This window comes from Leopardus geoffroyi, chromosome B1 (genome assembly GCF_018350155.1).
Source record: "Leopardus geoffroyi isolate Oge1 chromosome B1, O.geoffroyi_Oge1_pat1.0, whole genome shotgun sequence".
Taxonomy (NCBI): domain Eukaryota; kingdom Metazoa; phylum Chordata; class Mammalia; order Carnivora; family Felidae; genus Leopardus; species Leopardus geoffroyi.
In genome coordinates, this window is record NC_059327.1 from 43,447,445 (window position 1) to 43,472,238 (window position 24,794).

The 24,794-nt window shown below is 37.0% G+C and overlaps 1 protein-coding gene across 2 annotated transcripts in view; it reads right to left on the reverse strand.

Moving 5' to 3' along the window:
- The window catches only part of ADAM9 (ADAM metallopeptidase domain 9), a 151,226-nt gene that overhangs the window by 84,368 nt on the left and 42,064 nt on the right, over positions 1–24,794 (reverse strand). For both annotated transcript variants that reach the window (XR_006707996.1, XM_045459872.1), the window contains exons 10-11: positions 20,011–20,092; positions 19,374–19,507 (exon numbers count right to left, since the gene is read on the reverse strand). Coding sequence is in view for 1 of the 2 variants with exons in the window: in XM_045459872.1 (XP_045315828.1) it covers positions 19,374–19,507; positions 20,011–20,092 (216 nt within the window). In the remaining variant the exon portion in view is untranslated. The remainder of the gene's footprint in view (positions 1–19,373; positions 19,508–20,010; positions 20,093–24,794) is intronic.

The following is a 24,794-nucleotide window of genomic DNA, read 5'->3' on the forward strand; positions in this document are numbered from 1 at the left end:
AACGCAAAAGCCCTGGCGGCAGGAAGCAGTAAGGAAGCCCGTGGGGCTGGAGTGGAGTGAGTCCATGAGGGCATGAGTAATGAGAGAAGCAATCAGCACAGGTGAGAATAAGCCACTGTAAGACTCTTACCTTTTACTATGAGTGAAATGAGGAATTTAGGGGGATGATACAATGGAAAGTAGTGAACAGGAGTAACATGATTTGACTTGTGTCTTAATAGGATCACCATGGCTGCTATGTTAAGCAGGAAGAACAAACAAGAGGCTCTTGCAGAAAATCACCCAACAGATGATGATGAACCAGCATGACAGCAATGGAAGCTGTAAGAAGCATTTGCATTATTTACATGTTTTAAAGGAACAAACAGCCCGTAAGATGAGGAATGTGAATACAAAGAGAGAAGTCAAGGATGACTCCAACTTTGTGTCCTCATCTACGACAAGGAAGGCGTCGCCCTTAAATGATACAAGAGCAGGTTTGGGGAAGGACAATAGGAGTTTGGGTCTAACAGTCATCAGGTGAAAATGTCAAGAGTAGCAGTATCTAGTAATTATCTGATAAACAAAGAAAACTTCCATTTACTTATTTTGTTTCCATAGGAGACTTCAATTTAAACAGATTTGTAGGGGCACCTGGGTGGCTCAGTTGGTTAAGCGTCTGCCTTTGGCTCAAGTCGTGATCTCACGGTTCATGAGTTTGAGCCCCACATCGGGCTCTCCGTTGTGTGCACAGAGTTGGCATCAGATCCTCTGTCCCTCTCTCTCTGTGCCCCTCCCTCACTTGTGCACTCCCTCTGTCTCTCTCTCTCTCTCAAAAATAAATAAAAACTTAAAAAAAAACAGATTTGTGACCGCTTTTTATTTCCTATTGTTGATCTTTATATGGTAAGTACCTCACCGGCCACATAGTATACATACAACGTTTTCTGTAAGAATACATTAATCAGCCAATAGCCACAAAAATTTTGCAGACATGTGTATATTTCTACACTTGAGTCCCTAATTCTAATCTACATAAAGCCTACCACTTTGAAACAGGTTATTTTTTAAATACGCCTCCTACTTAGTGGTTTGGACACAGTTTCTCACAAATACAATGTTTAAAATGTTTGATCCTAAAGCAACCTATTAAAAAAAAAAATCTTTTTCCCCACAATGAAGCTGACTAGAGTACTGAAAAGGATTAACAAAATCATAAGCATTTCTCATGCATTTTACCTGATGGAGATAGTTACAAACATCCCCATATTGCTTGTCAGTAATGCTCTAGGGGCTATAAGGAAGATATTTTTCTCCTAGTCATCCCTGGATGGCACCTACAGTAATAAGGATGATCTTTCTCCTGATACTTGGCTTGAATAGCAACTAAAGTATTCATATTCTCTACATATCACCTCTGGGTGCGAGGGTATCAATCTCCTCATCTCTTTTTTCACATCTAAGCAAGTTTTCCAAAACTGCATCAAAAGGAGATGGATGTGACTGACAAGGATGGAAATAGTCTACCAGAATATGACACACACACACCCCAAAAAGAAACTATCATTTAGAACATTCTTTCTATGAGTGACCTTGAAGTAATCAGAACACAGTTCCACCATCATCATCCTAATCCTCACAACAAAAGAGCAGAAGTCCTAAAAGAGGGCTCTAAATGATGTCACTTAATTAGATTTTTTTAAAAGAGTACCCTATTGTGGAAGCTTTCTGAAGTAGGTGGCATTGAGGGGCATAGTTAAGAAAGCCGTTTCTCTAGAAAAGTATCTCTCAGGAGGAGTACTTCATACTTCTAGGAATCTAAGAGCAGTATGTGAGAAAAATCCTACCAGTCCCACCTCAAAATACCTTAATAATAACAAAAATCATATTACACAGTTTGTTACCCACTTTTTAAACAGAACTGGCTCCAAATGACTGAATTATCTGGAAAAAAAAATGAATATCTCTATCACTTGCATCTAAAAAAAGGCCTAACTTATAATGAACATTCAGTTAATGTTTATTTTACTACACATGATATGAAGTAGAAGTTGGGAAATCTATTCTCAAAATAAGACTTGAAGGGTGCCTGGGTGGCACAGTTGGTTGGGCGTCCGACTTCGGCTCAGGTTATGATCTCGCGGTCTGTGGGTTCAAGCCCCATGTTGGGCTCTGTGCTGACAGAGCCTGCTTCAGATTCCGTGTCTCCCTCTCTCTCTAACCACACCCCCCATTCCCCACTCATGCTCTGTCTGTCTCTTTCAAAAATAAACATTAAAAAAAATTTTTTTTAAGATTTGATATAACCCTTCTTCTCAAGTTATTCTTACCGAAAATTGTTCAAACACATTGACCAATATATTACCAAAATATAACATGAAGACACAAAATACCAAGAACCACACACACACACACACACACACAAATTAAAAGAAACTATGAGAAAAAAAAAGATACAACCCAATAAAGTCTCCAGATACTAGAATTATCAAACAATAACCAAAACACCCCACTTATGGCCAAGGAAAAAAATGACAAGCTTGAAAATTTTAGCAGGGAAATGAAATCCACAGTAGTAATACAGCAGGTATGAAAAAGAACCAGACAGAAATTTGGCAACTGAAACATAATAAACAAAATTAAGAATTCAATGGATAGATTTCACAACAGGCTAAATACAAATAAAGATACGTTCAGTGAATTGAAAGGTGTGAGAAGGAATTACCCAGAAAGAAACACAAAATGATGAAAACTATATAAGAAAATTTAGGAGACAGGATGTTGTGAGGTCTTATACACAGTGAACAAGAACCACACAAGAAGGAAAGGAAATACGCATGAACACTATGCACAGAGGCAATATGTGAAGAAGCAGTTATGGAAAACATAATGGCTAAGAATTTATCACAATTTATGAAAAATATCAAACTTCCAACTTTAAAACTCAAAAAAAAAATCCTAAGCAAGACATGAATGCATATGTGGGTGTGTCAATGTGTGTGCATGATATTTTTTTCTCTTTCCACAACTTCAATGTTAGTGAACCTTAAAAAAAAGAGAGAGAAAATTATGAAAATAGCCAAAAGTAAGTAGATAAATCTACTTCAGTAAAATTACATTTAGTAATAGCTGACATCAACAGCAACATGGAGGCCAAAAGAAAACAGAATAATACCAATATGCTAAGAGAAAATAACTGATAATCTAGAATTCTATATTCAACAAAAATGTTCTCAAGAAAGAAAGAGAAATAAAGACGCCCTCGGGGGGGGGGGGGTCACTAAGAAACAAACTAGTAAAAGAAATTTTAAAAGGGTTTTTCAAGGTAACTAAAATATGATACTAAATGGTAGGCAGAGATGCAAGAGAATCAAAGAGTAATGGAAGTGATTACTATGTACGCAAATCCAAACAAACAGTAATGACAATGTTCATTAAACAATCGTAATAATACACGTCTGACACATATCTATATATAAGTCAGGAAGTGGATAAAGTCAAACTGCTCTAAAGTCCTTGCACTGTGTAAGGAAGGATATGATTTAATATTAACCATCATAAATCATGGACATGTGCTGTAATAACTTCTAAAACAAAATAAAAAAGTATATAACTTCCATTCTAATAGAGGGAAAATAATGAATATAAAAACACATTATCAATTCAAAATAAACAAAATAGAAGATTTTTTTAAGAACATAAAAGTGAGGGGCGCCTGGGTGGCTCAGATGGTTGAGCGTCCGACTTCAGCTCAGGTCATGACCTCACAGTCTGTGAGTTCGAGCCCCGTGTCAGGCTCTGTGCTGACAGCTCAGAGCCTGGAGCCTGCTTTGGATTCTGTCTCTCCCTCTCTCTCTGCCCCTGCCCCACTAATGCTTTGTCTCTCTCTCTCTGTCAAAAATAAATAGACATCAAAAAAAATTTTTTTAAAAGAACATAAAAGTAAGACAGTAAAACACATAAGATGGCAGATTTAAACCCAAATACTGCATTTCATTAATTCTAAAACACATTCTTCACATATTTAAAATACTCTGAAATTGAAGTTCATCTAACAAAGTATTGATTTAATTGACACCATTTTTCATTTCTTTTTGTAGAGGGAATTTTTATTTTTTGAAACAGAGAGAGAGAGCATAAACAGGGGGAAAGGGCAGAGGGGCAGAGAGGGAGAGAGAGAGGGAGAGGGAGAGGGAGAGGGAGAAGGAGAGGGAGAGGGAGAAGGAGAGGGAGAGGGAGAGGGAGAAGGAGAGGGAGAGGGAGAGGGGGCGAGAGAGAGAGAGAGAGAGAGAAAGAGAGAGAAAGGGAAAGAGAGAGAATCTTAAACAGGCTCCGATGCACAAAGCATGGAGCCCCACACAGGGCTCAATCCCACAACCTTGGGATTATGACCTGAGCCAAACTCAAGAGTTGGCCATCTAACCAACCAAGCCACCCAGATGCCCCTCCATTTTTTCTTTCTTAGTGGTATGTAAATAATGGTGTAGCTTATATCCAATTGCATTTACATTTAAATAAATACAGTACATTACTAATCACATTAAACATAATGCAATGTAATTAAATGATACAATTGAGAGATAAATATTGTCAAGCTGGATTAAAAAGTAAAACCTAAATATATGTTGTTTAGAAGCATATATCTAAAATATAAAGACAAAGTTCAAAGTAAAAGATATACAAAAAATATATATACTTCAGACATGAAAAAAAATCTAGGAAAGCTAAATTAATATCAGACAAAACTGACAGTCTAACCAATAAAAAAAGGAAATGAAGGCATACAGATTGAGAAGAAATAAAACTGTCTGCCATAAATGATATGATTGTCTATGTAGAAAACCCAAAAGAATCAACAAAAAAATTTCTGAAACTAATAAGCAATTAAAACAAACTAATTAAAGCAATTAAAGGTTGTGGAACATAATAAAATGAATATACAAGTCAACTGCTTTCTTATATACCAGCAACAAACAACAGAATTTGAAATTAAATGCACAATAATATTTACATTAGCAAAAACAAAAACAAAACAAAACAAACACTTAGGTATAAGTTGAATAAAATCTGTACAAGATCTACGGAGGAAAACTACAAAACTCTGATGGAAAAAAATCAAAAAGACCTACATAAATGGATTGATATCCCATGTTCAAGGACAGGAATACTCAATATTGTAAAGAAGTCCATTCTTCCCAACTTGATCTATAGACGCAATGCAACCCCATTAAATCCCAGCCAGTTATTTTGTGGGTATCAACAAATTGATCTAAAGTTTATATGGAAAGACAAAAGACCCACAATAACTAACACAATATTGAAAGAGAACAAAATTTAAAAAGTGACACTCTCTGACTTTAAGATTTACCAATACTCTACAGTAAATCAAGACAGCATGGTGTTGGCAAAAGAATGGACAAATGGATCAATGGAAGAGAATCAAGTCCAGACATAAACCCACACAAAGGATCCTTTGACAAAGGATCAAAGACAAGTTGATGGAGAAAGGACAGTCCTTAACCCAATAAAGAGTATCTGCTGCAGAGAAAGGGGAACACTCTTAAACTGTTGGTAGGAATGTAAATGGTGCAACCACTCTGGAAAACAGGATGGAGTTTCCTCAAAAAGTTAAAAATAGAACTATCCTACAATCCAGCAATTGCACTACTAAGTATTTACCCAAAGGATACAAAACTACTGATTTGAAAGGACACATGCACTCCAAAGTTTATAGCAGCATTATCAACAATAGCCAAATTATGGAAAGAGTACAAATGTCCATTGACTGATGAATGGATAAAGATGTGGTGTGTGTATACACACACACACACACACACACACACACACACACACACACACACGTATAATGAAATATTACTCAGCCATCAAAAGGAATGAACTCTTGCCATTTGCCATGACATGGATGGAGCTAGAGAGCATTACACTAAGAAAAATAAGTCAGCCAGAGAAAGACATATACTGTATGATTTCACTCATATGTGTTAAGAATCAAAACAGATTAATATGGCGGGGGGAGAGGAGGGGGAGAGAGGCAAACCAGAAAACAGTCTCTCAACTATAGAAAACAAACTAAGGGTTACTGGAGGTCAGATAGGTGGTGGGATGGGTTAAGTGGGTGATGGGTATTAAGGAGGGCACTTGTTAGGATGAACACTGGTGCTGTATGTAAGCAATTTAGTAGAACTAAATTCTACTCCTAAAACTAATATTACACTGTATGTTAACTAACCAGAATTTAAATAAAAGCTTTAAAAAGAAAAGAAAGAGTATGTGCAAAATCTTTACCAAGCATTATATTTAATGGTAAAATGTTTAAAGCTTTCCTTTTGATATTACTGTATGGTGACAGATGGTAATTACACTTGTGTAATGTATAGAATTGTTGAATCACTATGTTATTATATACCTAAAACTAATATAACATTGTATGTTAACTATTTTGTTAAAAAAATAAAAAAAGAATAAGACAAAGATGCACATCACCACCATTTCTATTTGAATATTGTACAGGTAATAAAAGTAAATAAATAAAAGTTATATAAGGATTGGTAAGGTAGAAACAAAACTTCATTATTTCCAGATGATATGATTATATAAGTAAAAATCCAAAAGAATTTACAGGTGTGTAGCACTAATGTAAGAATGCAAAAACAAACAAACAAACAAAAAGAATGCAATGAGATGCTAGATGTAAAGCAAATATACAAAATCAATTTTACTTTTATACAAAAAATTAGAAAATTAACTTTTAAAAGAGACATCACCTACAATAGCATCCAAAAATATAAAGTATAGGAATAAACTAACAAAAGAAGTTTAAATCTCTGTAAAAATGTAAGAGGAATTAAAGATCATGGACTTGAAGACTACTTATTGAAAATATGTTTAATTCTTCACCAGACTAATCTAGAGATTTAATACAATATCAATCAGATGACAAATAAGACTTTTTGGTGGAATTGGACAAGTTAATTCTAAAATTTACATGAGGAAGCACAAATAGCCAAGACACTCTCAAACAAGTAGGTCAAAGTAGGAAAACTTGCTTTAATGAACCAATTATAAAGCTGTGAAACTTAGGAAATTGTAGTACTGATGCAAATATAGACTAATTTACAAATGAAACAGAAGAGCCCAGAAACACACACATATTTGTGGACCCTTGATTTATGACAAAGGTGGCACTACAAAGTAGCAATGAAAGGGATATCTCTTTAACACATGGTGCCAATTCAACCAAGTATTCCTACTGGAAAAAAAACTTGACCTCTACCTTATACAATGTACAAACAGTAATTCTAAGTGGATTACAGACCTAAATATGAAGATTAAAAGAAATAAGAGTCTGGAAGACAATACGCAAGAGTATCTCTGTGACATCAAAGTTAGGGAGTAATTTCTTACGTAAGACACAAAAAGCAATAGTCATAAAGGAATATATTGATATACATGACTACATTAAAATTATTAATTTTTCACTAAAAATAACCAAAAAATTTATGAAGAACTTCTAAAAAATCAATAAAGAAACTCAACCCAACAGCAAAATGTGTGTGTTGGGGTGGGGGGAGACAGATTGAAAAACAAAATCCAAACAGCCCATAAACAGGTGATCTAATCTAATCTTATTAGTAATCAGGGAAATGCAAAGTAAAAGCACATTAATATACCACTATACACCCAACTCATTAACTAAAGTTTAAAGTAGATAATACCAATTGTTGGTGAGGTATGTAGTTAGCACTCACTGTAGCCCACAAACATCTCCTCCAGCCACCTCTGATTTCAGCAGTTATGGTGGACAACTCTCCACAACCCCTACCTCTAAGCTTTCTTTGAGTTGTAACTCAAATGTATAGAGGAATTAAAATCCTAGAGAGGCAACCTTCAAACCAAAAGAAGATGGAAGCAACAAAAATGAAAATGTACCGCAGTTACCTGTATCAGGATGGACAAACATCACAAACAATGTCAACTAAAAAAAGCCACACCAACGGAAGCACACTTGTATAATTCTATTTATTTACTCTATTTAATCTATTCTATGATTAGAGCTTAAAACAGGCAAAAACTAATGTGTTTAGGAATACATACTTAGGTGGCAAACTGTAAAGAAAAGCAAAGAAATGATTGCCATAAAAATCAGGATAATGGTTAACTTTAGGGAAGAAGGTATGTCGGGGGGAAACTGCAAAAGGAACTTCTGAGGATGCTGCTAGAGACTTGATGTGGGTTGTTATACAAATGTTCACTTTATAAAAATGTGTTCATCTGTACATTTGTTTAGCTAGATTTTCTGTACGTACTTTATTTTTCATAATAAAACTAGGTTTTTTTTAAGTTTCTTTACTTTGAGGGGGAGAGGCAGAGAGAATGAAAGTGTTTTTTAAAGTTTTTTTTCAATGTTTATTTTTGAGAGAGAGAGACAGAGAGAGAGAGAGAGGGTGACAGAGCACAAGTGTGCAAAGGGCAGAGAAAGAGGAACACACAGAATCCGAAGCAGACTCCAGGCTCCAAGCTGTCAGCAGAGTCCAATGCAGGGCTCGAACTCACTAACCATGAGATCATGACCTGAGCCGAAGTCGGACACCCAACTGACTGAGCTACCCAGGTGCACCTAAAAGTGTTCTCTAAAAAAGTACATCATTGAGTTCTATCAGAACAAGAAGGCCCAGCAAGAGTTATCCTTGGTGTTTCTCTTTCTAAAGTCAGGCTCAGTGGAGTCTAGTAAACTAGAAGGGTTTACTACTAGTAAACTACTGAGTCAGGTATGAGAAACCCTTTAAAAAAAAAGATGAATTTGCTCAACCTGATGGGGGTTGTTAAAGATCAAAAACCTGACACTGGAATATAGCTTTTATAGGAAGCAATCATCTAAAACAAAACAAAACACCCAGAATCCAAGATAAAGACCAGAGTAACATGTAAACTTGGAAAGCAGGGCAGGCTTTCTTTAAAAATCAAAACAAAAATTAACAAGAAGATACAACAGAAAACACCACCATTAATAAATCTAGATTTATCGCCAACTGTGGAAGCAAGTACGTCCATTTCAATTAGGAATAGGAATAGGCTAGAGTCACCTATCTAATGAGTAGTGCCCACCAGATCTTACAAAGTTAATCCAACACCATCTCCATTATATGTCCATTCTGCCCTCTTCCCAGAGTATTTCTTTTTTTACTATTTTTTTTCAACGTTTATTTATTTTTTGGGGGACAGAGAGAGACAGAGCATGAACGGGGGAGGGGCAGAGAGAGAGGGAGACACAGAATCGGAAACAGGCTCCAGGCTCTGAGCCATCAGCCCAGAGCCCGACGCGGGGCTCGAACTCACGGACCGCGAGATCGTGACCTGGCTGAAGTCGGACGCTTAACCGACTGCGCCACCCAGGCGCCCCTTCCCAGAGTATTTCTCTGTTCAAAGTGGAAGTGAATGCAATGTCGTCTGGGATAGTTTACATTTTCCTTAGAAGAAGCAGGTTCCCCTTTATTCGGTAGTAAAGGTCTCACTTATTGTTCTTTTTGGGGAGTTGCAAAAACTTTTATTCTCCAAGATTTTATATTCCTAGATCTAGAAAGCAATGTTCCCTCATTAGAAGTCCTTTTGGACCAAGCCATCACAAGTGTTGCTCAGACCACAAACTCAAAGGGTCTATGTTTGCTACAGACTCAATTTTATCCTAATATTCCTAAAGTGTTTCTACACTAACCCTACAAGCAATGATATCCCAAAATGACATTCCTTGCAAATCTTGCACCCAGTCCCAAACTGTCTCTTTAATATTTTGCTTTGCCTTAAGACCATGCTTAAGCCAGCTCCCATTTCAACCCTGTAAGCATAATATGTATCTGTTTCATATACAAAAGGTCAATAGTGAAAACAGAAGCTCAAGAGGTGAACATCTATTAGCAGTGGAATATTTATAGTTATCCCATACTTATGTCTACAAGCTATAGCTCTGTCATAGAAGGGAAGTAAATTACAAACAAGACTTTTTCTCTTTTTACCCTGGGTAATTTTAACTTACTACACTAACAAATAAAATTACTTCTACAAGATCAATAGACTGTGTATAAATTCACATAATGACTCACTACACAATCATGCAACCTCCCAAAAGGCAAGGGCAACAACTGACAACTACTCCATATATCCTAAAGTCTCTATTAGAATGCTAAACAAGTGTGAAACTATTAGGGCACCAGTAATAATGGGAAAACAAAGTCAGCACAATCCACTCAGATCTATACAAAATATGATCATTCAGTGAAAAGTTTTTAAAATAAATAAATCCACAATAAAATCAACATATAATATTTCAAGCATATATTATCAGTTCTCGAGAGTAAAGTCCAGGGAATACCGGCAAATAGCAACCTCTTAAATGGTCAATGCTTTTAATATTAATATTTGTAATAGACTGGTACCTATACTTTTTCTAGAATACTTCTATTAAATAATATTGCTTTATTTCCTAACTAAAAAATTATTTATCAGCTCAGAGCAAAATCATTCAAAAGACAAAGAAAAACCATCAGAAAAAATATAAAAATGACCTGAAAGACTACTGCCAATAATCAGAGCCAGCTAAACATCTTGGCATACATCCAGTCTTTTTTCACATGTTCATATATTTTTAAAACAGGAATAATTCACACCATGATATTTCACATATTTTTTTTCACTTGGATAAATATATATTTTAACAAACATATTATTGACCAGAGTGATTTACAAACCATCTTCTGCAGTACCCTAGAGTTTCTAAGAAGATGCCCTCAGGAGCCAGGGCTAACAAATACATTAGGCACAGTATGGCACAAAGCCAAAGACTCATGATAATTTCAATGGCCCACAAAAATGTTTTAAGTGAAATTTATTTTAAAATCAGAAGAAAAAAGGGAAATCACAATAATGAATATTTAATAATGAATCTAGGGCACCTGGGTAGCTTAGTTGGTTAAGCATCCAACTCTTCTTGATTTCAGCTCAGGTCATGATCTCAGGGTCGTGAGATTGAGCCCCATGTGGTGCTCTGCATTGGGCCTGGAGCCTGCTTGAGAGTTTCTCTCTCCCTCTCCCTCTGCTCCTCCCCTGTCCACACTCTCTCTCAAAAAAAAGAAAGGTAAAAATTAAAAATTTAAAAATTTAGAAACAAAAGAGAAGAAGAAAGGAAGAGAAGAGAAGAGAAGGAAGGGAAGGGAAGGGAAGGGAAGGGAAGGGAAGGGAAGGGAAGGGGAGGGGAGGGGAAGGGAAGCAAAAGAAAAGAAAAGAAAAAGAAAGAAAAGACGGAATCTAGACTGGGTTATACCTGTCTTTATACCAATACAGTCTTATATTTAATTTTTAATCATTTTTAATGGAGGAAGGGACTCACAAAAGCGAAAGAGCCTAGGGCCCATGAAAATAATAAGGCAGCCTAGGGATAGAGAGAGCCACTAAGCAGTTAGAGAGGAGAGGTACTTCTCCTCCTCCCACTTCAACCAGAAAAAGTCCTCTTCTATATTTTATATAATGGGCTTCTAAGTAAGAATATAGTAGGGTGAAAACAAAGGAGGTGGCTTTCCCAGCTTAAAAAGAAAGTTTAAAATCCACTGTTTAAAAATATGACTTCTAGGGGTGCCTGGGTGGCTCAGTGGGTTAAGCGTCCAACTCTTGATTTCGGCTCAGGTCATGATCTCACGGTTCATGTGTTTGAGCCCCACATGGGGCTCTGCAATGACAGTGCAGAGCCTGCTTGTGATTTCTCCCTCTCTCTCTGCCCCTCCCCCACTCCTGCTCACTCTATCTCACAATAATAAATAAACATTATATATATATATATGTGTGTGTGTATATTTATATATACATACATGTGTGTGTGTGTGTGTGTGTGTGTGTGACTTCTACTACTATACAGTGTTACATTAAATAGGGATTTCATGGTGAATTTAAACAATCTGGTGTTTTTTTGGACATGTGTAAGTTGTGTCCATGTTTTTATTGTTGAACAATGCATATGCATACTATTTGCCCACTGTCTGGTTATTCCCTTAGAACAACTCCAAAAATAAAGCTGCTGGCTCAGAAGTGTTTGGACACAAAAAAGGGTTTTGGACACAAATAACCAACCTGCTCCACAGAAAACCTGTAGCAATTCTCATACCAACAGTATATGAAGGTGCACTGATGACTTACATACCCTTCAAAAATAAGTATTAGTGCTAGATCTTTCCTGGTTTCATAGGTTAAAAACATATTATTTCATTGTTTTGATTTGCATTTCCTTGTTTCACAAATTTACTGGTCTTTTTATATTTATTTCTTTTATTATGAGCTACCTGATCATATCCTTTGTTCATCCATAAATTTGTGATATTTTTATTAAAAAAAAAAACTTCTCACAAATGTTTCAAATAGTATTTTTGCTATTTGCCCTTTCACTGTTTGAATTGTTTTTGACATACACAACTCTTCAGAGCCATAGATTTTGTCCTTTATAGTTTTTTGGGGGGAATGGGGAACAGAGAGCAGAAAAGTTTATGTTTAGAAAAACCCTTCTCCAAGATTACTATTTATTAAACGTTTTCTTATATTTCATTATACATTTGGAATTTATTTTAATGTATGATATATGGTAATTTCTTCCAAATTCTTAACACATTATCTCAGCCCCATTTACTGAATAACCCCATCTTTTAAAAAATGCCACTTTTGGGGTGCCTGGGTGGCTCAGTCAGTTTCGGTCATGATCTCACGGTTCATGAGTTCAAGCCCCACATCGGGCTCTCTGCTGTCACACGGAGCCCGCTTTGAATCCTCTGTGCTCCTCTCTCTGCCTCTCCCCTGCTCACATGTTCTATTTCTCTCTCTCTCGCTCTCTCTCAAATATAACTAAACATTAGAGAAATGGATAGGCTTGCATAAAATACAAGACTTAAAAAACAAATACAGTAGTATTTCTGAGCTTTCTACTATGAGACTGTTGATACGTCTGTCATGCTTAATATTGTACAATTCCCAAATATCATAATAGCTCATATCAAAAGCGTTCTTTAAGGATCTTCTTTTTCAGTATTTTCTTCACACTATTACAAAATTATTCTTCCAAGTTGACTTTAAATTTATTTTTGTCAATTTCTAGAATGAAAGAACTATATACATATCTGGAACTTGATTAGAATTACATTACATTTATGAATTAATTTCATAAAGACAGATACATTTCCAAAATTTAGTCTTCTCATAAACGAACACTGACTTTACTCAAATTATGTATTTGGACTTTCAGTAAACTTCTGTGTGTTCTTTAAAGAAGTACTGCATATTTCTTATTAAGTTGATCCCCAGATATTCAGAATTTTTGGCAAATAAAGTTTTTTCTAATGTTTTTCAAAATAGTTATAACTGGTTTATTAGAAATCTACTTATGACTATATTTCTAATATTTGATTTCCTTACTTTTCAAAACTAGACAATCATATAACATCATTAACTACCCCTTCTTTTCATATATTTATTCCTAAATCTTTTCCTCATTCATTGTACCAGCTAGAAAATCCAAACCAAAATAAAGTAATAGTACTGATAGTATCATGTATCCTCAATATTTTATGGTTTCCCCTCTAATATTATCCCCATCCTTCTCCACTGTTCTATGCTTAGGAGATTGTACAGACTGCATCCAATGATACATGGCCAATAAGAGGCACTGGCAGAGATAAGTTGGTAGGAGAATAAGGCTGATTATTCCTATGGGTCCCACTCTATCAGGTTCACCTGATGTTGGCAGTTTCCCTCTACTTCAACTCCTAAAGGGTCAGTCTCCACAGTCCCCCAACAGCCCTCTCCCGCTATATCTTCTACATTCCTACCGGTTTGCACACTTAAGGTATCCCCCGAAAACAACTTCTTGCTGTTCTCATGGGGAAAACCATGTATCACCTTATATATTCGAGATCATCTTATGTTCATGGTGAAGTTTTAATATGCAGTAAGTTTTAAAGGTAATATTCATAATACCATTTTATTCAAAATACTATATAATTACCTTAGACTTTAGGTCTCTAATACAAGATTTACTCAGGAAAGTTTTTATTATTTTTTTAAAATGTTTACTTACTAATTTATTTTGAGAGAGAGGGCAAATAGGGGAGGAGCAGGAAGAGGGAGGCAGAGAATCCCAAGCATGCTCTGCACTGTCAGTGCAGAGCCCAACACAGGGCTCAATCCCACGAAGGGTAAGATCATGACCTGAGCCAAAATCAAGACGCTGAACTGACTCAGTCACCCAGGCACCCCAGAAGAGTGTTTTTAAATTACCAACTCATTTAAGGGTTTTTTGTTAATAATATCTAATTTTACCACAGTGTGGCTAAAGAATGAGACCTGTTCTATTTCTGCCTTTTTTTAATTACGTAAGTCTTTTGGCAAAATACTTGGTCAATTTTTGTTGAGATTTCTAACCCTGAAATGAAGATATATGCTCTGTTTGTACAGTTATATTTTAATCTATTAAATCAACCATACTAATATTTATTTAAGCCTCTATAATCTTATGTTATGTTTATATAATCTGTTAATGATTAAAAAAGATATTTTCAAATTTCCTCTAAGATATGTGCTCATTTTTCCCTTGACATGCTTTTTACATTATATATTTTAATAACACAATACAAATAATTATAATAAATGTTCATTAATGATTATATACCTCATAATTGAAAAGTGATCATTTTTTGCCTATTTTGAGCCTCTTTGTCTCAGGTATGTTTCCTAGATAAAACATTTCAATAAAGTAGTGTGAGACCTAGTCTAAAAGGCATTCCATATATATTTGTCAAAAATGTTGTATTTGGCCTTAAATTATTATATCTTACACTTTGTATTCTGTAACACCTCAACAGTATGTTCTTTAGGGCTTTTTTTTTTCTATGTGGAATCCATTTTGTAAAAATTTTTTGTCCTGGGGCACCTGGATGGCTCAGTCAGTAGAGCATGTGACACTTTATCTCAGGATAATGAGTACAAGCCCCATGTTGGGTGTGGAGTCTACTTAAAAAAAAAAAAAAGTATTCTCCTTGTGAATTGGAAACGTACATCCTGTTTTCAGTTCTTCCTTTAGACTATTATTATGACAATTTAAAATGCAGTTAGATGGGGCGCCTAGGTGGCTCAGTTGGTTAAGTGTCTGACTGCAGCTCAGGTCATGATCTTGTGGTTCATGAGTTTGAGCCACGCGTCTGTCTCTGTGCTGACAGCTCAGAGCCTGGAGCCTGCTTCTGATTCTGTGTCCCCCTCTCACTCTCTCTCTCTGCCTCTCCCCTACTTGCACTGTCTCTCTTTCTCTCTCTCAAAACTAAATAAACATTAAAAAATTTTTTTAAAATAAAATAAAATGCAGTTAGACATATTTCTTCCACTTTCTGTGATTTTATACCTCTCCCACTTATTTTTTTTTTAATACTATATATTTTCTTTCAAGCTCCGTTTGTTCTGGTTGCTCCTCCACTAAATCCAATGGCCCATAAACTATTCTTTCCACTGTGTTCTCAACCTCTACTCCATCTTTCTAACTTTAAAAAAAAATTTTTTTTTTCAACGTTTATTTATTTTTGGGACAGAGAGAGACAGAGCATGAACGGGGGAGGGGCAGAGAGAGAGGGAGACACAGAATCGGAAACAGGCTCCAGGCTCTGAGCCATCAGCCCAGAGGCCGACGCGGGGCTCGAACTCACGGACCGGGGCTCGAACTCACGGACCGCGAGATCGTGACCTGGCTGAAGTCGGACGCTTAACCGACTGCGCCACCCAGGCGCCCCTATCTTTCTAACTTTTAATCTCTGTTCTTTCCCTCTGCAATCTGGAAAGCTTATCAAAATTGACTTGCAGATCTTTTGTGGAGCAGGCATTAAGGAGGAGTCACCCACCCAGGGCCAAAATGAATTCCGGTGCTAGGACCAAGATAAACTCAGATCTCTTAAATCCACTGAGGGAAGTCACGAGGAAATCCCAAACACTTCACCTGTTCCATTTCCTAACACATGCAGCCCAGCGTCAGTCCCTGCCTTGAGTCTACCAGAACAAATCTCGTTATGTCCTTTATTTCTGTTTACATCTATCACCATAGCAAGCTGTAGCTCTCTATGTAGGCCCTTGTCTCCTTCCTGTTCCTTTACTATGCACCCTGGAATTCACAGTCCATCAGCAGCAAAGACTCCGAGATCCTCAACCTCTTCTCTGAAAGCACCTTTCACTGTCAAGCTCTACTTGAAATTCAGCTATTCCCTGATTTCACAGCTTCCACTAGAACCTTTTCAAAGCACAGCAGCTTTTTCCCAGAACCCTCATACAACTAAAGATAGAATCGGTGCTCTTCCTCCAGATTGCTGCTTCTAGTCCATTCTCTCTCCCGCCTTCCCAAAATCTCCCAGCTTTGAATCTCATAAAATTAAACTGCCTGCTGTCTTTATTACTAACATCTACCAACCCCTGGGTTACTCCCTCTCATCTCCTTCTTGCTAACATTGTCACTCTAACACTATTCTTGTCTTAATTTTTGCTGAATTCAATATACAGGTAGATAATCCTATTAATCCCTTGGGCTCTCCTTGGCTTGAATTCCTCTCCTCCAATGATCTAATCCTCCACCATTAAACCCCTCATCGCCACACTTTTAATGGACATTTTACCATTACTATAATTTACAATTCAACTTTATGCATTTTATTCTCCCCAGGTACACCTTTATACTCCAATATACCTTCAATCCCATCAGGACATCTGATTCATTGATGTTTTCCCTTTTTACTTCCCTGATCCCATTGATGTCCTCCCTTTCCTAAACCTTATCCAGCTTAAATATCACAGTCCATCATTATAATTACTCCTTTGCAAACAGATTTGACTTCCTTTCACCTCTCTTATTTCATTGTATTTGGCCTGACTACAACCTAGTTAACATCAACCCTCTTATGTGCCTGTGCAGTTGAATGTGGCTGCACAAAACCATACAACCAGAGACTAATATCATTTAAAATTCATGACTATGAATCTCAAGTAACCCTTTAAAACTGCCCGGGAAACATACTCTCCTCCATTTATTCTCCCATGCTACCACATGACTATTTCATACCTTCTCCTATTTCCTGAAATCCCCAACAGCTCCCCGTCAACCTTTCAGCTGATGAACCTACTTCATATTTCACTGACAAAACTAAACCACAGACTCCCACCACCACATCTATCCATCTACCAGCATCTATGTCCACTTATTCCCATTACAGATACCCTACAAGTAAGTGCTCCATTAGAACAAACCCCTCCACTTGTGCCCCCGATCCCAAACCCTCTCACCCACTCAAGGTCTACTACGGCAATGCCCCCTCTTTGTCCTAGATTACCAATTTTACCCCTCTACTAAATTAGTCCTATTAGCATACAAACCTGTTGTAATTCCTTCCATCTTGAAAAAAAGTCTATCCTGACTGTCCTCCCTTTGTATTTGGCTCTTCCCTCAGATATCTACACAGCTTTCAACTCACTTCCTTCAAGTATTTAGTCTAACATCATCTCAAAGAAGCTTACACTGACAATACAGATTTAAAATTGCAACCTGACCTCTACCATCACCACTTGTGGCCCTCCCAATCTTCCAATCCTGCTCTATTTTATTTTCCATGGCACTTATCACCTTCTAATGTTCTATATTATTGATGTATTTATTACATTACTAGTTTGTCTTCCCCCATTAAAATGTAAATTCCATGAAGGGCAAGTCTTTATCTAATTCTCGGAGATATTCCAAGTGCCTAAAACAAAGCCTAGCACATGGTCAGTGCTCAACAAATACCCGATGAGTGAATGAGTAAGTATGGGTCCATCCTTCACTACTTCTTATACCATTTTAAGTTCCACTACAGCACTGTTTCAGGGCATTCCTTTCCTAACTCTGCATGTCACTATTTTTATCTTAGTCTCCTGTCTTATTTTACTGTTGATCATTCGTTTCTTATTCTCTCAATTCACGTCTTCCTCAACTCCACTCTCAGCCAAAGCAAATACTAAATTTACTTCCTTCTCCTACAGGAAATCTTTTATAAACATATGACTTTTCTTGTGAATATAATTACTTTTTTTTTATTAAATATAGGTTTTTTTTTTCATAAGCACTATTCTAATTCTTCCATATCTATTTTTCAACCTAGTATTCACTCAAAAACAGATAAATTCTCCAGTAAATTCTGCTTGAGTGCTTCCCTTTCCACCCAGATTTAATTAGAATTGTATCTTCAGATCTAAAGATAAAGAGCTGGCTAAAAGCAGTTTTTATTATTCTTTCTGTGCCCCAGGAACTTGAGGGAGATAGGAAAGGAAATGAACACTTGGGGCTATGGATATTCCCCATATGAAATCTTCAGCTGTGTTTGGAAAAGATGAAGTGCTTCCACATCTAATTTTTTCTCTGGCTCAGCTTCTACTCCACATATACATTGTGACTATGTCCAACTGTCTGCTTAGCACTACGACCTTCTAAATTAATTAGGAAGGAACCTTGTTCCCTTATGACAAATCTGCATCAAAAGAAGCCCAACAACTCAGTGGTGTTGTTCACACTTAGACCCTCTCTTATAATTACTTTTGAACCCTCACAAAGGGAGGGGTTCTAAGATCACAGGCTTTGGACCCAGACTTCTTGACTTTAAATCCCACCTTCGCCACTTACTCTGATGTTTCTTCATCCGTAAATAGAAATACCCACATCTCATTAGGTTGCTGAGCATTAAAGATTAATATATTTTAGTGTATGTGCTGCCGAAGCGAGCACTAAAGATTAATATATTTTAAGTGCTTAGAGTGGTGTCTAATACATAAGAAAAATTCCATGGAATTTTATTCCATAAATGGAATGTTTCTTCTTCTTCTTCCTTCTCCTCCTCTTTGTCTTGCCTCCCACCTTTATCTATAAAATTGGAAATGTCAGTAGAACTATGTCAAGATTTCCTCTACTTACAGTGACACTGCAGCACTTTCTCAAGAAGGGGTTTATGAGTAAATGCTTCATATAGTCTTTCAATCTAATCCAACCTGCACTGCATCTAACAGAAACCCTTTGCTAATTCCTAATGCAGATGTAAATTTTTCCACATTCTTATACTCTTTTGGTCTGTCAACTGGTTTACACAAGAGTGTACCTACATAAATGTTTATTTCTTAAAGCTCTCTGGAATCACTTACTTAGTTAAAAATAGACTTCTCATTGGTATATCATGTATTAATTTCACAGGAGCCAGGAACATTTTTTTCAGCACAGACATGAGCATATCATAGAGTGTAATAAACACTGATCTACAATACCACATAAAAGAAGAACAAAGAATTCAGTCACTCACGATGCTCCTGAATTCATGATGCAGCTCTTTGCTCCACAAAAACAATCTCTGCCATCATCATGATTCATTCCAAGGTTATGACCCAACTCATGAGCAACAATGGATGCAAAGGTCTCCACTGTGATTTGCCCAAACTGCCCAAACATAGGAAAAGTATTAATTAGGTTTCTGAACAAAAAGGACATGTTTTGTTTCTCAGATTATTTTTTTCCACAAGAGGAAATTTATCAGTCACTACAATGGTGACAGTCTTTATATAAATCAAGCATCTAACATCAGTCTTCATATATTTCAGTAGGAAACTGATGTGACTCAACATACTGATTATGGATATAGATCCTTTAAGCAACAGACCAATTAGCACTAATAGATTATGTGCAATGATTTATGGGAAAACAGATTCATGGTTCTAATTTAATTTTCTTAAATGGCATCTCAACTTCCTTGTCCAGAAAGAGTGAGGAGCTGATAAACATATAATATTAGAAAACTTAATCGAGTCTCTAGGGAAAAAAACACATCTACCATTTCTACCCAAAATTTTGTTTTAAGGAATAGGGGAGGAAGTAATGCAGAGAAATGCTTGACACTGTCCTAATGCAGTGTCCAAAGTTAAATATCAAGAACAAAAACGTACCACATTAATCCCACCTGCGTGGCTCCTTGAACACACTGTTCCCACAAATGCCATTCCTGCAGTCCCACCAAAACCTTTCTTCCTAAATGAAAACAAAAGGTTAAAGTTAGAACATATACTTGGTGTGGAAAAGGAACACACTGCCTTTATTTCTTTGGGTAAGTTTAAACTGGATTGGTAGAACCTACAAAAACTGGAAGAAAAATGGCAAAGATAACTAACATTTTAAAATCAGAATACAGGGGCATCTGGGTGGCTCAGTCAGTTGGGTGTCTGACTTCAGCTCAGGTCATGATATCACAGCTCGTGAGTTCAAGCCCCACATCAGGCTCTGTGCTGACAGCTCAGAGCCTGGAGCCTGCTTCGGATTCTGTGTGTGTGTGTGTGTGTGTGTGTGTGTGTGTGTCTACCCTCCTCCGCTCATGCTCTGTCTCTCTCTGTCTCAAAAATAAATAAACATTTAAAAAAATTTTTTTTTGAAAAAAAAATCAGAATACAACTGGGGCACCTGGATGGCTCAGCTGGTTAAGCGTCCAACTTCGGATCAAGTCATGATCTCACGGTTCATGGGTTCAAGCTCTGTGTTGGGCTCTGTGCTGACAGCTCAGAGCCTGGAGCCTGCTTCGGATTCTGTGTCTCCCTCTCTCTCTGCCCCTCCCCCACGGTGCTCTGTCTGTCTCTCAAAGGTGAATAAACGTTAAAAAAAAATGTTTTTTTAATCAGAATACAATTAAGTCTTACTTCATTTTTATTATCAGAGAACGAGATCAACAACACAAATTCATTTTTTCGAACAAATGAAGATATGTTTTAGATCCCAAGCCAAGTTTTTCTCTTCCCTCGAGGTGAAAAATCTTCCAAAAACGCATTACAATTATCTTTTCAAAAATTCTAATGAGGAGAGACAGGTAACACACTCAATGAATATATGTACACAAGAGGCTTCAGGGCAGGAAGCACATGGAACCAAAGAACCACAGTGGCCTCCATGTGGTTCCCAATCATCCCAGACACGCTCATATCTCAGGACCAATTTTCTCCACCTAGAACTCTTTTGACCAGTATATATCCCTAACTCATTCCCTCACCTCTTTAGGTCTTTAGTCAAAAGTCTTCCCATCGCGGCCTTCCCTCACCACTCCAACCTCACTCCTCCAATACTTTTTTTTTTTTGACAGGTACTCAACTATTGAATAAAAAAGCATAATAATAACAACACAATGTATTTAAGCCTTCACAAGTGCTTCACAAAAATAATATCATTCGATCCTGAAACCTTACTACATAAAAATCACTGTACCCACTGAACAGATTTAGAAACTGAGGCTCAGGGAAGTTGTATCTTTACTGTTAGGTAACTGGAGCTTGACGTAATGCTATCTGAGTCCATATTGACTGCCCTCCATAACTATACCATCCTGGCCCTTTCTTCCCTGTAAGGGAAGCAGGTAAGCAGGCTCTAATTAGAGAGAAATGCAAGAAAAGAAATGTATCTTCATGGCACCAAGAGCTGAGCCTTCAGTGCAACAAATATTGTGGCTACTAAGTTTCTTCAAACATTTCCTAGGTTCTAAGTCAGAATATGAGCTTCAATGGTTGTCACCTTAACCTTCCTGGGAGACATGCACCTACAGGAAAAAAGAGGTACTTATTCCTTCACATGATGACAAAAAATCAGAAACCAAGAGAGTGTGTTGTATGTCTGGGTCCATCATCACAAATTTACATATGACAGAGGTCACATGACATGCCCAAGCTCACAAAGGTTCTTTCTGTACCAGTCTTCACAAACAAGCCAAGGTAGGCAACTCCTTCCAGTGATAAAGGCAGATGCCAAAACCTTGGCTTTCAGTGGCTAAAACAAAGGCAAGGAGATGGAGAATTCAGCCTCATGCATCAGCTCAGGCAGTGCCACTCAAACTAGGGGAAAGGAACAGTAATTTTTTCTTTAATATCAAATTCATTGCAGACCAATACTTCATTTTGCCACTTTTTTACTTGAACTATTACCGACATATTAGTTTCAGGGCTACAGCACAGTGACTGAATAATTATACACATTATGAAATGCTCACCACCGTAAGTGTAGTTACACGCTTCCAATACTTTTACTTCTACCTCCCCTGCTTTATTTTTCCTCCTTACCACTTGCTAGTATTTAATACATTATACACACTCATTTATCTCATTTATGGCCAATCTCCATCACCAGAATATGGACTCCATGAAAGCAAGAACTTTGTCTGGACAAAAACAATAAAACTGTATTATTTTCCTTACAGAAAAGTCTAGAAAGTGTAAATTAACCCATATTAACAGGAAAAAGATTAGCAGTTGCCTGGGGAGGGAACGTTTTTGGAGGGGAAAGGAGATTGGATTACAAAGGGGCCAAGGAGACTTTTAGAGGGACTGGATGTTTATTATCTTGATCATGGTGACAGTTAAGTGGTTATATACATAAGTCAAAATTCATCAAAATGTACACTTTAAATATGTGCAGTTTAATCTTCATCAGTTTTACCTCAATAAAACTGCTTAAAAATTTAAAACAGTTTGGGGCACCTGGGTGGCTCAGTCAGTTAAGTGTCCAACTCTTGATTTCACCTCAGGTCATGATCTCACAGTTTGTGAGTTTGAGCCCCATATCAGGCTACGTGCTGACAGCATGGAGCCTGCTTGGGATTGTCTCTCCTTCTCGCTCTGCCCCTCCTCTGCTTGCTCCTTATCTCTCAAAATAAATTTAAAATGTTAAAAAAAATTGTTAACATTTTAAAAATAGAGAATTTTTGCCTACTTTATTCATTGCTATCCCCAGTGCCTAGCATATACACCTATAAATATAAATGAATGAATATATCTTTCTCTGGGGCATCTGACCAGCAAGGAGAAGAGGACCAGAGATACTGACATAAAGAGATGGCCAAGGAAAACACTTTAGCCAGATCACCTCTACTTAATGCCATAGTGTCCAAGCCCCACTCATGTACTCAGTGCTTCCAAAAGGCTCTTTAGTATCCCATTCTTAACCAAAAACACAACCAGAAGTCAACAAACATTTGGGAAATGCCTCTAACATTACAGATGGATACCAGATAGAGAAGAAAAGATACCTTGGTAGGTTTGGTTGGGCAAGGTATGGAGAATGTGCTAGAGGCCTGTTCTTTCTGGCCCTTTGTGAATTAGAAGGCATGCTCACTGCCAGGATACTTGCAAGTGCCATATTACTAAAAATTAATAAAAAGGTCACGACCCAGGCTTTGTGAGTATAGGGCTATAAAAAATTATTTTGGCATTTTCAGTGCCTTGCTCTAAATTAACTCCCATAACAAAAAAAGAAATCAAAGGAAATTTCTCCTTGGAAAAAATTATGAGTTTTAGGTACTCTTGACACTGAAGGAGGCAAAAATATATAAATTAGAACATTTTTCTGCAAGAAGCCAGCCTATCAAGTTAGAAAACGTTTTTTAGGAGGTTGTGGGAAATAAAGAGAAATAATAGCTTTATTATTTTGCCGGGCAAAGGATGCTACAGCAGGCTAAGGCCTTCAAAACTGCAAGCACTCAAGCCAGAAAACTTAAAAAAATTTTTTTTAATGTTTATTCATTTTTTTGAGAGAGAGAGAGAAAGAGAAAGACAGGGAGGGAGAGAGAGGGAGAGAGGGAGAGAGAGAGAGAGAGAGAGAGAGAGAGCAGGGGAGAGGGAGACACAGAAACCAAAGAAGGCTCTAGGCTCTGAGCTAACAGCACAGAGCCCACTGCAGGGCTCAAACCCATGAACTGTAAGATCATGACCTGAGCCGAAGTTGGACACTTAACCAACTGAGCTGTCCAGGCGCCCCTCAAGTCAAATAACTTTTAAGAAGGATGAAATGTTTTAAATAGTTTTAATTTTTTTTAACATTTATTTATTTTTGAGAGACAGAGAAAGACAGAGCATGAGCAGGGGAGGAACAGAAAGAGAGGGAGACACAGAATCTGAAGCAGGCTCCAGGCTCTGAGCTGTCAGCACAGAACACAATGTGGGGCTCGAACTCACGAACCATGAGATCATGACCTGAGCCGAAGTCAGACGCTACCCGACTGAGCCACCCAGGCATCCCTTAAATAGTTTTAAATGAGGGTTTTGCTGTAAGTTTTGGAATGTGTTTGTATTAAGTGAGTTATATAAGTTTAAGTTTTATTATGGTACCATGAAGATGCTGTGTAAAAGAAGAAAATTTTTAAAACATGTATCAGTAATATCTCAAAGAGAGCAAAAAAAATTATTATATCCATGAAATCAGTACTTGATTATATAAAAAAATTAAAAGGAACAAAAAGATCTACTGAACATTAAAAATAAGATAGCAGAAATTTAAAAAACCCAATAGAAAGCTTAGAAGAGAACAAAGAATAAACATAAAGAGGATCAAATCATCTATAAAATAATTTGAAAACAATTCTTAAAATTGCAGGACATGAGTTTCAAGACTGAAATGACCCACTAAGAACACAGCAGGATGAGTGATAAAAGACCTACACCGAAGCATATCATCAGGAAAATTCAGAAGCCTGGGAACCAAGAGAAGATCCTACAAGTTTCCAGAGAAGGAGGAAAACAAACCTATAAACAAAGGATCCGTTATCAGAATGGGTTAAGGCTTCTCAACAGTGATACTGGAAGTCAAAAGACAAGAGCCATGCCTTCAAAATTCTCAAGGAAAAAGATTGCATGCCTAGCATTTTACACACAGCCAAAGAATCAAAAAGTTACAAGGCAAACTGTAAAGCACACCGTGGAAAGAC